The following is a 15,611-nucleotide window of genomic DNA, read 5'->3' on the forward strand; positions in this document are numbered from 1 at the left end:
CGTTTTGAAAATAACTACTACATAATTTAGTCTTAGTTTTCAACTATTAACTATTTCAATTATTTTATACTTTTTTAATTCTAAGTGAGTATGTAGGTAACATATGAACAGTACTTATAGTATATTCGTCAGAATACGACGAATTAGCTATTTGAACAACTCGACACAGCCCTGCATTCAATCAAATGGATCATACCCAAATGAGATATGAAATTGAGTCCGCTTGATTGCTCAATATGTTTTCTCTCGGCGATATAATTACGCATACAGATTATTGATTTTGGGCTAACACGTTCATTTTATGATGGGTACCTCGTACCTACATAATATCAGAGCGCCCTTTTAATTTGTCCGTAAAACAATTTCCAATTTGGAGGGTAAATTCGATTAAGGTGGGATAAAGCATTGATCGCAAACAGTGGACACTGGCGGAGCTCTTGTGTCGCCGGCTCGCGCGCCTGCCCTCCACCGTATACTTACAGGGTGTTACTGACATCGTAACGAATACTAAGGGATGATTCACACCATGATTCTGAGTTAATATCAAGTGGAAATTTCCGTCGCAAACATTTAAAATTTTTAAATTAATTTGCAATGGAAAATTGAATCATCCTAATGTCACTTACACCCCGTACAAGTACGCACTGGTAAAATTAGGTATGGGTGTTAGTGACTCCGTAACAAATACTGAGCGATTGATTCAGACCATGATTCTGATCTCAAGTGGAATTTTCTGTCGGAAATTTCATGAAAATAGGTTTATTTTCGACGGAAATTTCCACTTGATATCAACTCAGAATCATGGACTAAATCATCCCTCAAAGTTTTCGTTACGGTGTCACTAACACCCTGTATATTGCCTCCACCGACATGTTTTATTTATTACTTGTTATTTGTTACTTGTTTTAATCGCATACGATACATTTAAAATACACCGTCGCATTCTGCCTTTTATGATTAATGCACACAGAGGCGGCACAGGGAGAACTTTATGGGTTGGATAGGGCAAGGTACGGAGCAGGTATTAGGTACTATTACTAAAAGCCATCCATTATTAATTTAAGTTATTATTATGAAATGATAAGACCATGAATTTGAGTTGATATCACGTGGAATTTCCTATCGAAAAGTGTTAGTAGTTTTTTTTAAATTAATAAGTATTATTAGTTCCATACTTTTGCGACGAAAAGGTACACTCAATATCAACTCTGAATCATGGGAATCATCCCTCAAAGTTTTCGTTACGATGTCATTAACATCACGCACGCACGCACGAATCACGATGTGCTGCCATATCATGTCCTTTTAAGAGGCGTTTGGTCAGAAGTGGGACACGATAGGCTAGAGAAAAAAAGGTAAGGTGTGTTTGCATCGCAATTAAAATAACTCGATCGAGTCCCATTTAGCTCAGTCTATTGCAATTCGGTTATGAGAATCCGACCATATTACGTTTACTGAAGGCTAAAAAACATCATATTTTTAACAAAAAACCCTGTTTCTCTCTATAATACCGTCTCGCAGATAAAGTAACGTCTGTCGGTTGTCTTTATAGTACCATAAAATAGTTATTGTTCGGAGGAGATAACAGGCGATTTATAACACTTTAGTGCTCGCTAGGCGGCCCCAGCGGCCCCTATACGGGGCTCAATGCTAACACATCTCTCTCTTGCTTATCGCACCCCGCTGAAAAACCGCCTACACAAGGCACTATTACCGAGAGTATAAAGATAAATAAGTTAGAGCGGCGACGATGATATAAAGTACTTTGACGGCGAAACGTTGAGAGCTTGATGTAAGGCACATAGACAATTCTTATATCCTTATATCTATTATATTGTGTAGGTTAATGTGTATATATATATATTTATGGTATACTTATTTTATTTAAGTTGGTGGGATTATACAGGATGTTAGTGACATCGTAACGAAAACTTTGAGGGTTAAATCAGACCATGATTCCGAGTTGATATCAAGTGGAATTTTCCATCGCAGCCTGGAATTGAAATTAATTAAAAAATACACAAAAATGTTCATGTATTTTCCGGCAGGATATTCCACTTGATATCAACTCAGAATCATGATCTGAATCATCCCCTTTAGTATTTGTTACGAGGTCACTAACACCCTGTATGTTTATTTTTTATTTCCTATTTATTCATTTGATTAACTATCCCGTGCTCCTATGCGTAAACTTCTTTCACCCTAAGGTTGCCCGGCTGAAATTGCTATTTAACAAGCAAAAATATCGACCAAAACGGATTTATCGTAGGTAGTTTAGTTAATGATGTAACTTTTATAACGCTTCTCTCCCAGAGCATGTCATAAATACCAACTTCTGTATCCTTTCTAACATGGCGGAGGATAAAACATATTGGCGACGGGCTGATCACCATATATTTACCAAAAAATTTGGAATGTAAGTATATTAAAAGCGACTGTAAGTTGTCTTGTGATATTACTTAGGGCGAAAAGGATGGGCTGCCCTTTAGGGATCAAGGGGCACGCATTTTATGTATGCATGTAGATCCATCTATAATTCTAATCGCAGTATCCTAGCTGCCTAGAAACAGTCACAGTAAAGAAACTCTTTCAAACACGCACACGCGACTCTATGTGAGCATTAAGTCGCTTATATTGTAAATAATGCTGTAAGCTTCCCTAAGACAATAAACATACATACATAACATACATAAACTCACGCCCATAATCCCTAATGGGGTGGGCAGAGCCACAAGTAATCAAAGACAACTTGCAGCCACTGTTGATACGAAGTCCAAAGATGGATATGATGAACCTTATGGTGATAAGGGATCAGCCTATCGCCCATAACATTAGTCCATCATGATAGAGGATGTAAGACAATAAAATAAATAATAAATAAATAAATAAATTATGATGATCACAAAACAGATAAGGTAGAGATTTTTCTTATGATGATGATAGATATGCGTGTGCTAAGTACCTAAGTAGGTACTGTAAGATAGATATTTGCAAGTTATGTCGCATTTCATTTTACCTATACAGGGTGTTTGCGACATCGTAACGAATACTAAGGGGGCTGATTCAGACCATAATTTTGAGTTGATATCAAGAATTTTCCGTCGCAAAATTCATGATGTTTTAATATTTTTAATTATTTTCAATTACATATTACTTTTGCGATCGAAAATTCAACTTGATATTAACTCAGAATAATGAGCTGAATCAGCCCCCTCAGTATTCGTTACGACGTCACCTACTTACACCCCGTACCAATACATACAGGTAGCCATGCAAGTAGGTATGGGTGTTAGTGACACCGTAACGAATACTGAGGGGCATGATTCAGACCATGATTCTGAGTTGATATTAAGCGGAATTTCCTGTCGGAAAATTCAGTAACTTTTTGTATTTTTTAAATAATTTTCCGTTTCATACTTTTGCGACGAAAAATTCCAGTTGATATCAACTCAGAATCATGGTCTGAATCATTCCTCAAAGATTTCGTTACGAATAATGGAATCAATGAAATTCAAAAATAGAATATTTATGCTTAGAATATTTAAAAGTACCTATAAATACTACTTAATAACATCAAATTAGGTGAACAGTACCTATCTACCTACTGCCAAACCGTAATAATTGTGAGCTCCACCGGTACCGACCGTAAAATAAAATTTTATGTGTAGCTACATAAATATAAATCGGTGTGGAAAATATGAGGTCTAATTGTGACGCCAACCGGCCCTCGGGGAGCTAGTAGCAAGTGCAGCATTCCTAGCCAGAAACAATGGATTCCACTACCGTCCACAATAACAGTAAACGGTTTATTAAAAACTAGCTTTTGCCCGCGACTTCGTCCGCGTGGCGTGTTATATAAGAGAGAGATCTTTGTGTGTGTGGGAGTGCATACTTATGCAGTTTAGATTTTTTCATAAGTACATTTTTTTTTTCCCAATAACTCCCATTTTTCAAAATACAGCCAAAAATAAACTTTATATTTACTAAGGTATGCATGCATGCTAGATTGAATCAATTGATTGAATTGATTTTTTTTTAATTGATTGTTCATTGAGTTTTAATTTTAATACACACTTCCTCTCTTCCCTTCAACGTTGCTGTGCCCTACAGGGTCCATGTTTTAGTTCCTATGCCTATGTAACACCCCATTGTACTACATGGAATGCAATAAATAATTGAATTAAATTGAATTGAAAACATCTATCTTACGCGGTTTCAATTTTTTCATACAAATGTTTTTTTCCCACTAACTCCCGTTTCCGTGGGAATTTTGCAATATCCTGTTGCAACTAAGCTTTAAGTTAACTAAGGTACCTGCATGCCAAATTTCAAGCGGTTAACTTAAGCGAAAAAGATTTTCCCGCTAATTTCCGTTCCCGTGGGAATTCCGGGAATTCCTTTCTTAGTGCACCTCTACGGTACCTAAGCTATGTCCCTTCCAAATTTCAAATGCCTACGTTTAGCCGTTCAGGCTATGCGTTGATATGTCAGTCACTGAGTCAGTCAGTTTCTCCTTTTATTTAGATTTGATTTTTTCATACAAATGTTTTTTCCCGCTAACTACCGTTCCCGTGGGAATTTTGTAATATCCTGTTGCAACTTAGCTTTAAGTTTACTAAAGTACCTGCATGCCAAATTTCAAACGTCTAACTTGAGTGGTTTAGATTTTTCATACAAAAGGATTTTCCCGCTAATTCCCGTTCCCGTGGGAATTTCGGGAATTCCTTTCTTAGTGCACCTCTACGGTATCTAAGGTACCTGCGAGCCAAATTTCAAACATCTAACTTGAATGGGTTAGATTTTTCATACAAAAGGATTTTCCCGTTAATTCCCGTTCCCGTGGGAATTTCGGGAATTCCTTTCTTAGTGCACCTCCACGGTACCTAAGGTACCTGCATGACAAATTTCAAACGTCTAACTTGAGTGGTTTAGATTTTTCATACAGAAGGATTTTCCCGCTAATTCCCGTTCTCGTGGGAATTTCGGGAATTCCTTTCTTAGTGCACCTTTACGGTACTTAAGGTATCTCCATGCCAAATTTCAAACGTCTAACTTGAGTGGTTTAGATTTTTCATACAAAAGGATTTTCCCGCTAATTCCCGTTCCCGTGAGAATTTTGAGAATTCCTTTCTTAGTGCATCTCTACGGTACCTATGGTACCTGCATGCCAAATTTCAAACGTCTAACTTGAGTGGTTTAGATTTTTCATACAAAAGGATTTTCCCGCTAATTCCCGTTCCCGTGGGAATTTCGGAAATTCCTTTCTTAGTGTACCTCTACGGTATCTAAGGTACTTGCATGACAAATTTCAAACATCTAACTTGAATGGTTTAGATTTTTCATACAAAAGGATTTTCCCGCTAATTCCCGTTCCCGTGAGAATTTTGGGAATTCCTTTCTTAGTGCACCTCTACGGTACCTATGGTACCTGCATGCCAAATTTCAAACGTCTAACTTGAGTGGTTTAGATTTTTCATACAAAAGGATTTTCCCGCTAATTCCCGTTCCCGTGGGAATTTCGGGAATTCCTTTCTTAGTGTACCTCTACGATATCTAAGGTACCTGCATGCCAAATTTCAAACGTCTAACTTGAGTGGTTTAGATTTTTCATACAAAAGGATTTTCCCGCTAATTCCCGTTCCCGTAGGAATTTCGGAAATTCCTTTCTTAGTGCACCTCTACGGTATTTAAGGTACCTGCGTGCCAAATTTCAAACGTCTTGAGTGGTTTAGATTTTTTATACAAAAGAATTTCCCTTCACTACTCTGCTCCTATTGATTGTAGCGTGATGAAAAGTATACTATAACCTGTCCAGGAGTGTGAAGAATAATTGTACCAAGTTTCATTAAAATCCGTCCAGTAGTTTTTGTTTCTATAAGGAACATACAGACAGACAGACAGACAGACAGACAAAAATTTTACTGATTGCATTTTTGGCATCAGTATCGACCACTTATCACCCCCTGATAGTTATTTTGAAAAAATATTTAATGTACAGAATTGACCTCTCTACAGATTTATTATAAGTATAGATATAATTTTAAAAGAACGTCCCGTACTCAAAGTCATGACTTTGTCAACTAAGTATTACAAACTTCTTGCGTATAAAAGTTGATTTGTTTTATTCGAATTTTAAGCACCGCTGCGCTCTTATTAATGTGACCCAAAGGTTCACGTTCAAAATGAAAAATTACAAAGAGGGGCTCATTGACTACCAGAAACACCCCCATGTCTGTTCAGCGATTATTCGTAAATAAGACCCATAAGGAGATATGACCCATTTTGTATCTTTTTCAAGATTTTTCTCTACCTTACTTCAAAAATCATTATATCGTCGCTATCTGAATAATAAACACTTGAGGTTGTCATGGACCCTGAAAGTATTTCTAAAAACAGCTCTAAGTATTTAATAGGCTTTCAGAAACATTATAAACAAGTACCCTTAATAGGGGCAAAAACAAATTAATTGGCCCTCAAAAATTGCAAGACAGACAGATTTGAAGGATGTCCGTCTCATACATTGTAGCTAGTTTCTTATAACGTTCTTAAAGGTGGTAAATAACATATTTTGAATAAAAAATAAAAACATACAACCTATACAGGCTTTTATTGAATGCATTTATTTTTATTTATAATAGATATTTTACTTTATTACTTATTGATTAAATATTTACTTTTTAGGGTTCCGTAGCCAAATAGCAAAAACGGAACCCTTATGGATTCGTCATGTGTGTCTGTCCGTCCATATGTCATAGCCACTTTTTTCCGAAACTGTCGAAACTTGGTAAGTAGATGTATTCTGTGAACCACATTAACATTTTCACACAAAAACAGAAAAAAAAACAATAATTTTTGGGGGTTGCCCATACTTAGAACTGAAACTCAAAATAGTTTTTTTCATCAAACCCATACGTGTGGGGTGTCTATGGATAGGTTTTCAAAAATAATATTGAGGTTTCATTTTTTATCATTTTTTTCTAAACTGAATAATTTGCGCGAGAGATTCTTCCAAAGTGGTAAAATGTCCCCCAGGTACATTACAGGTAGGTTGATTGTTGTTCTTGTACAAAGACAATCGATAGTTCAAAACAATCGATAGTTTTGTTTCTGTGAGCTTCAATAGCATCGACTGCTATCAAAACTATCGTCCTATCGAAAGAAAGAAAGGTGTTATCGATACTATTAACCATCGATAGTCGACTATCGATCGGCAACACTATAAAATACATATTAAGTACCTATATCTACTTACCTACTTAGTATAAACCGGTACGGTAAAATACTGACATAAGTGCGTCCATTACAATGGACGGGAAAGTTCCGGGGCCGTCGGCAAATTGTAACGTGTCGGGATGATTGCAGTTGTAGTTCCACCCGGCCCGGCCCCGGGACTACGGGCGTAATGTCCGATGTCAGTTTTAACTATTCATCCGGGAAATATCCTGCATTAGTTCCACGAGACACGAATTAAAACATAAACTCATCCGCATATAACTTGAGTTTCATAAACTGCATCTCGTAACGCCCTTACACATTCCAGCAATCAAAAACCATAGTACCTACCTATCTAGGTAACTTGCTAGTAACTACCAAGCTACCTATTTGAGTAGTTAGGATTACCAATTGGGGTAACCAGAAGTATAATAGTCGTCACACGATACTATGTAAATGGGATGAACAAAGAATACCTAATCTAAACATTGTACCATAATTCGTATTGATTGAAAACATGAGTGGAATTTTAAGACCGTTCCTTGCTAACGCACAAGACCGCGAAGGCTAATACATTTAATTAGGGTACGCCGCACTGGCTGAATCAACAATTAGGGAATGTTCCCACAGGTATGAATACCTACACCATCCTCTGATAACTTTTATCTACTTACCAGCGGTTGTAGAATCAATATAACCTACCTAGTATACTCGTGAAGAGCAAATATTATACCTATTTAGTTCTTTATTATACACGAATACACTTTTTACGATAGGTAGGCATTAACTGCGCGCGAAAAGTGGAAAATCCTATAAAATTTTAAATAGGATGTAATCCTTTTATAATACGCACTCTCGCAAGCTCTCTTTTGCGCGCTTGTATTACCTACTCTTATGAAATGATGTTATGTAGTAAATATAATGTTACAAAACCGTACCTACTTAAAAAAAACTCAATAAATAAAATAAAAAGCCTCCCGACACAAAAACGTTCCTTTGAAAAGCGAAAAATAATGATTCTCTACTTAACGCTTACCAGAATAATTATTTACAGACGCGTCGGTAAGCGCTGGGAGTTGAAATGCTGGTGTTAAATTGTAAGATCTTCATAAATACATACCTATTCATTATTACTAATAAGTACTATTGCGATTTGTACACATTTTAACTACTATCTCGTGTTTATTTTTACGTTGAAAGTATCCACCACCATCTGTATATTTTTTTGGGAAACGTAGGTAGCCCGGATAGTCCCTGATTTCCCTTCACATCATACAAATTCAATCAATTATCAGAACTTATCGCAAAATTTACGGGTGTTGGGATCCTCGCTATATGTTAATACGTTTTGAAAAAGTATATTTACGTTTATATGTAACAGAAATATAGAAACTTAGTAAATAGTTATGTATGGTAATCAATAATTTATAGAAAATACTTTACTATTTTTCCTCTTGTGGCAAAAATAAAATGAAGCCTCAGAAATAATGGTACCTAAATGAGAAAAAGACTAATTTATTTATGTTTTACACTGAATGTGCTATACGTACGCCATCTAGGTACTAGGTAGGGTCCCAACACCCTTTTAAACTAAGTATCGCGCGAAAACATAAATTAGGTACGTGATGCAAAAACCGCAAGGTTTTTCTACACACACGCCCTAACTCTTGCTTGGGATTACTCCGTAATGGGAAGGGCAGAGCCACAAGTCATCAGAAGACAACTTGCAGCCACTTTTGGTTGTAAGGGAATGATGATCCGTATGGTGACACTGCGCGATGAGATAGGTAGGTACCTACAAGCAGTTTCTGAGTATTACATTACTCTTAAATGACTTTAACTCGTTAAGGAGTAAGGGGAAGAGCGCGTCGACTGTCTCGGTCGCACTCGCGTTGCGGTCGCGGCATACAGCGAGCATGAGATTTTTGTATGGACTGTCCAGGGTGTGCCGGGTTGCCGCCGGGACGGAAGAGGGAAAACGCCGACCACACCGCCGGCGGAGCCGTATCGAGAACCTGAATTGTTTGCTGTCGCGAGCTTTGGCCACTTCTATGACACGACCATTTGGTACAATGACAGAAAAAATAATGTAGGAATATCCTCTGGTTACCTATGCAAAGGTACGGCTGGTGGCTATAATATAATATTATGTGATTTACTTGATAGGTTCATTAGGTAGGTAAATAAGATAAATATGCCTCAATTACCTAGATCATGAGTGTTTACTAGTAACATAATCCACACAACATTTTATTTAAAAAAGACATGTAATTTTGAAAATATTAACAAGGTAACCACAATCAATAAATGTCACGTGGTGGTGGTCGGCCAAACAGCAGCTTCCATGAGACAGGTTGCACAAGCTGTGACAAGAGATCACTTTTATCCTTGAATAGAGGCACAATATCTGTTAAATAATTAATCATATCATAAGCATCTGGAATGTTGTCTCCTTCTGAGCAGTACTTGTATAATATTAGACATGGCATCCCATTTTCTGAACTGATTTCAAATAGAAGTGTTGCAAATCCTCCGCCATATATCTTCAAAGTGCCATCAGGTGACTCGTGTTCCATCCAATTTAAAGCAACAATGCCATTCTTATGAGAACAAATGTCATTGGTCATGTATCTAAAAGGCGAAGTAAGAATATGTTTTTTCTCATGTGCAAAACTACTTGATAGTATAATAATATCCTTTATTTGCTTTTCTTTGTATGTTTTGACCAAGTTTTCTAAAAATTCTCGCGCATATTTGTAAACCAGCGGTGCTCGCAGCTGTAAGACTGCAACGTTTCTTGAAACACACTTGTAAACTTCGCAGCAACTTGAAAGATTGTCGGAGTTGAGATCATAAGGGTCATACCCCAACACCGGAATGAGTGCAGGACTGTACATGGATGCTATTTTTTGCATATCCAAACTGGAAATCAGCAAGTCACAGGCGAGTTGTCCCACGTTACCCACAGCAACACTCGGGATTATTAGCGTATAGCCATTTAAATCATGGTCTTCGTAAAATTTCCAAATGCTTTTCTGAGTCATCTTCAAAGACTTGAATCGAATTTATTCACAAAATTACAAATCAAAACAATATATGTATTTAAGGTTATGCGAATCATTGAAACTGACAGTTTACTTTTTCGCATCTCTAATTGCATCGGAAATTACACATTCAGCCAATTGTAATAATAATTTGTCCTTCCTTTCTAAATTGGTTTGAATATATAATAACAGGTGCATCTCATAGCATCCCAAAATTAAACTAAATTCCATTCTAATAATCCTATGGAATATTTACTGTTATAGTAGCGAAAATATAATAGTAAATAAATATTATTTATTTTATTTATAAATGTAAAACCGGAACGTTACGTTTGTGTTGTCACTTTTGTCTGTCAGTCAGTCATGTCATGTCATATTCCGAAATCCAGTCTTTCTTTCTTTTCTTGGCTTTAGTTAGTTTGCTACGGCCAATCGTTTCGAAATTTTAAATGCCGATATATAAAATTAGAAAAGATTATTGATAAGTTGTAAGAATACAAATTATTCGCGATTGAATTTTACTTATTATGACAGAGAAGCAAAATGTTGATCCACAGCTAGAAGACTTTATCTTGACCGAAACACAGAAGCAACGTTTTCAGGTTAATTTTTATCTTATATCTTTGTAGTTTGTATTGCACATGTATCCTTCATATATGTTCTTATTTTTTTGGAATTTCGTTGTCCAATCACTTATCCTCCTTCCTTCTATGGTTATTTTTTTCTGTGACGCATTATGCTACACCGCGTTATTTACCATTTTCCATACACAAATAATTAATGCTGACCTTTGTCCTCTTTACGGAGAAAGATCAATAGTCGCAAAGTAATTTATTCACTTATACTTGCAGGACATTGTGAAGTGTCTTTTGTCTATGGATTACTTAATTATTTCAACACATTTTATTTACTTGATAATATCATTAGTTTAAGAAGCCTGCAATTACCAAAGATAAACTCTAATTAAATATTATGTTGTCTTAGAATATTTTACCATCATCTCAAAAGATTTTAAAGCCCTGATTTACTTAGTACAAATTTTGTAGTTTTGTTTAGAATTTGGTGAATGTTTTTCAGGTTTTGGTTCACGGCTTGACTGACACATGCTGGGACACTTGTATGGGACGTCCTTCACCCCGTCTCGACACCAAGACTGAAGTGTGCATCATGAACTGTGTAGAAAGATTTATTGATGCTACCACATTTATCACAAAGCGCCTAATGAGCACAACTAAATACCGTTCTGACGCCCCTCTTGAGTTTCAATAAATAAAGTGAAGAAAGTAAATTGTAAACATGTTTTCGAGTTTCAAAAGCTTTTTACACCGCCACAAGAGGAAGTTCATAGTCACTGGTGCAGTGTTTGGTGGGTTGTACTTGTTGACAAATTATGCTCAGCGTAAACTGAGAGAATGGCAGGAGAATGAGGCAAAGAAGTTCTTTGAGATGACACGCAAGAAACAACATTTTGAAAGCACAGAACGCACTTGCAACCAGACAATTCTGTCGTTATCCAAAATTGTCTCGGAAAGCATTTTAAGCGTACTCAACACGGAAGAAATAGTGCAAAAGCTGCAAGAAAACCCAGAGAATAAATTAGAGCTATGGGAGCAGTTGAAAATTATGATTTTTACCAGGATTTGTGTCCTTGTGTATGCATTGTGTATACTTCAAGTGACCTTAAGAGTACAACTGAACATTATAGGAGGATACCTATATAGAGATTCTGTTCATGATGAGCAGTCACTCATAGACAGTGACCTACAAGCTAAGTACTTGTCTTTGTGTCATCACTTTGTAGGGCCGGGTGTGGAGGACTTAGTCAGACACATAGAAAAGGCAGTAAAAAGAGTTCTGGAGCCTGTGTCATTAAAAAAGAAAATTACCCTTCAAGAAGTGGAACAAATGTTTTGGTCTATTCAAACTATTTTATGCACAGACACTGTAGAAGGAGATCCCGTAAGGAAAATGGTATATTACTTAGTTGGTCACACAGAAATAAATGAAGCAAAACTTGACACAATTGTAAAGGAAACAATGGATATTTTAGAAAGTGATGAAATTACCTCTGTGACAATGTCATCAGTAAGTCGAAGCTTTTCATCTGTGATTGATGAAGTTGCAAACTTATTTGTTTCAAAGTCAGTTCCAGTGACTAAGAATCATTTAGAACTTGGCGAGGATCATGTCATAACAAATGGAGCATTAAAATTAGGAACACCGGCCACCCCCTTTGTAGATGTGAATAAAGCAGAATTACATCTAGTAAAGCTTTTACCTGTGATCAATGAACTGGTAACTAAGAACACATGCAAAGAGAATACTAACATTCCAGACCTCCTGACCCAGCAACTTACACTGAACGACAAGTTGAAACTGTTGGGTGCAAATATATATGAGGTGTTCAGTAGTGCATAGACTTTACTGTACCTATATCTGACCTCTTATTTCAAATAATTAATATTTAGCTTAAGAAACTCTTGAAGTATTGTATGGGTAATGGTTTATTTTCCAATTAGCTAGGATAGCTTTGTAGTGAAATCATACACTTTATTTAAATGGCATTTCTCTTGTCTGGAATGTAATTTATGTCTTAAAAAGTAATTCAACAAACTTTTGTAAAGCTTCATACAATTGAATTATGTTGAATATTTCTGTCACAATTTTTTGAATAGAAAACATATTCTTACAATTTGTTAGGGTTAAATTGTATTATTTTGTAAAATAAAATACTTTGGGGAAATTAATAAAAGTGGCTCAATGTCATTGTTTTATCTTTGATTTAAGTGTGAATGTTTCCATGAGTAATTCAAGAGAAGAGTGTTACTGAAAATAAAATTGTTTTTTGAAGTTATTGTTCAAGTTCATGTTTTGTTGTTGCTATCATGTTGCTTGCTTATTTGTCGGTATGTCTGTCCGGTATATAAAATTATTACATCATTGATTAGGTATTTACTGAAAAACATATAAACCTCCTTGTAGTAGGTATTTCGCAAAAATACTTCCAATAGAAATAGAACACTTAGATGTTTTTGATATTCCAACCTTAGGTTCCAACTTCCAAGGTGAATTCCAGATACATAAGTTCACGAGAATATCCCAAATAGCGTAGTCAGAGATACATCCACCGCAAGATGACCTAAGTACCCACGCCTCACCGAGCTTTCTATTAGACAACGTGATAGGTGGAGAGTCGAATTCCACTTGATATTAACTCAGAATCATGAGCTGAATTCGTTACAATGTCACCATTACGCCCCGTACAAGTACGCGTACAAATAGTCGTACGGATACTAACACCCTGTATTATGTCGCGTCTGTAGGCTAAAATCCGGATCCATTCCTTGCCATGTGCTTTACAACCATAGACTTTCCTCCACCCCGTTCCGTTTTTTCTCCTTCTGATTTATTAATGCGGCTCTGCCTGACCCGTTGGTATTTGGTTTATGTTGGTACGTATGAACTATTTTATACATACAATCGATAGTTCGGCAACACTAGCTGCAACTAACTGTACGTAATTACTGTCTAATTTCGTTGATACCGTACCTCGTATCTGATAGAGATTCTCTACCTGCTTACTCAGTTTATTACCATAATAAGGTAGTTTCCAACTAGTCAAATCAGAGGGGGTTAACGGATATGTTGTCTACTTACCCGATATGTTGCCACATCGGAAATGGGGTGAGTAGCGGCTTTCGCTAAAGGTAAATCTCGATTTAATTGTCGACCCTGATTCACCCCGCAACTTGTGGTTAAATGGCGTCGTTGACGAAACATTTCCGGGCAAGGACGGCCGCGTATGGATGGTGGTAGCGTGGACGAGGTCTGGGCTACTTTTTACTAAAAGTCAAAACACGAAATTGCTATGGCATTTGTATGAAAAAGCAACCTGTGACGTCATAAAAAAACGTGACAAAATGTCGACAATTTCTTTATTAAAATTCATAAATGAGTTAAACAGGAAAAGATAACGTTTTTTGTCGCCTTTAGATCTATCTTTATTTAGTAATCAGAATTTCATAATTTGTACCCAATTTTAGATATTCGATTATTTGTTTGTTTGGTTATTTGTTTGTTTGTGTTTTATAACGGTATCATAGTATCTTGTGCATCTATAAGATACCGTCAAAGTAAAATTCTAAGTAGAACATCTGTTTGAAACAAAAAGAGTTCATTCACGAAAAATATAGGGCCTACCTACTAAAAAACATTTGAAACCCATTAATAATAGGCAAGAGCTTTGCCACTTTAATACCAAACTATTTTCTTTCTGAATGAGTACGTCTACAATAATGATGTTCGTGTCTTGTATTTAGGCTGATTTGATAAATTACAACAGGTGTTAAATTAGTATCAAAGCCGCTGTTTTTCGTTTCTAGTGTCAGAGATGTCAAGTAAATTCAAAAAATAGTTTGTTTTGGTTGTCGCTGTTGCGAGACGGACAGGCGGAAGCATCACGTTAAAAATAAATAATTTAGAAGAAGTTGGTAATACACTCGCCGGAATCTTCTGTCAATTCGGATTGAATTTCTTAACGCTGCGCTGCTGGTCAAGCAGTATGCAGGACGCCTATTTTAAACTCAACTGCGTTCTAATATCGTAGTACTAAATTAACGTAAGTCATCGCAAGCTGCTAATAGCGTGTCGGTATTTTATTACACGCAATCGAAATACTTTTGTACAAATTGGTTCATTTGCTCCGTGTGTTTCATTAGTTACGGTGATATTGTAAGTAATTATAGTAATACTATTTATTATTTATTTATAAGTACCCTTAACATAATTTGTTCCATCTACCAAGTGCTAAATCGATTCGTTTTAACTTCAAACTTAAGCGTTTATTCGAAATGAGCCATTTAAAAATATAAGTAGCTAGCTAAATACAGACATACTACAGGAGGAATAAATAGTAGGTAGGTACCTACTTACTACTTATTAGTAAAACATCCTGTCCTGTTCTATACTAGGAATAAATTACTGGTACCTGGATACATACCTATATAAACAAATATACGTATTAATAAATAAAAAAAATGTAAATAGCCGTTATAGCCCAGTTGGAAGAAAGCTTAACTCTCACTGTAAAGTTGCAGATACGAATATCAGCACGGGCCTAATGTAATGAATTTCGAATTGGTTTTCGAATTCAAGTTTGGATCATAAATGATTATCACATGCTCGGCGGTGAAGGACAACATCGTGAGGAAACCCACATTCCCGAGAAATGCGTTTCGGAGGTACTTACCTACCTATGTTACCTAACCTGACCTAAACTATTGAGCTGGATTTCCCTTAGCCGGTTGGAAGGACCTAAACCAATTACCGTGATTGAATGCGTTAGATTAGAAGTTT

The 15,611-nt window shown here is 36.3% G+C and overlaps 2 protein-coding genes across 2 annotated transcripts; one reads left to right on the top strand and one right to left on the bottom strand.

Moving 5' to 3' along the window:
- Positions 1-9,415: 9,415 nt before the first annotated feature.
- On the bottom strand, positions 9,416-10,337 carry LOC126380659 (proteasome assembly chaperone 2). The gene has a single exon (XM_050030225.1). The coding sequence runs from the start codon at positions 10,254-10,256 to the stop codon at positions 9,513-9,515; it is 744 nt and encodes a 247-aa protein (XP_049886182.1). The 5' UTR covers positions 10,257-10,337; the 3' UTR covers positions 9,416-9,512.
- A 285-nt stretch (positions 10,338-10,622) lies between these two features.
- On the top strand, positions 10,623-13,022 carry LOC126380648 (peroxisomal biogenesis factor 3). Its single transcript, XM_050030210.1, has 2 exons — positions 10,623-10,858; positions 11,334-13,022. Exon 2 carries the CDS (start codon positions 11,553-11,555, stop codon positions 12,672-12,674), a length of 1,122 nt encoding a protein of 373 aa, XP_049886167.1. The 5' UTR covers positions 10,623-10,858; positions 11,334-11,552; the 3' UTR covers positions 12,675-13,022.
- The last annotated feature ends 2,589 nt before the right edge of the window (positions 13,023-15,611 follow it).

This window comes from Pectinophora gossypiella, chromosome Z, assembly GCF_024362695.1.
Source record: "Pectinophora gossypiella chromosome Z, ilPecGoss1.1, whole genome shotgun sequence".
NCBI classification, from domain to species: domain Eukaryota; kingdom Metazoa; phylum Arthropoda; class Insecta; order Lepidoptera; family Gelechiidae; genus Pectinophora; species Pectinophora gossypiella.

Coding starts and splice junctions, on each gene's coding strand:
- LOC126380648 (XM_050030210.1), top strand. CDS start 11,553: ATGTTTTCGAGTTTCAAAAGCTTTTTACACCGCCACAAGAGGAAGTTC.
- LOC126380659 (XM_050030225.1), bottom strand. CDS start 10,256: ATGACTCAGAAAAGCATTTGGAAATTTTACGAAGACCATGATTTAAAT.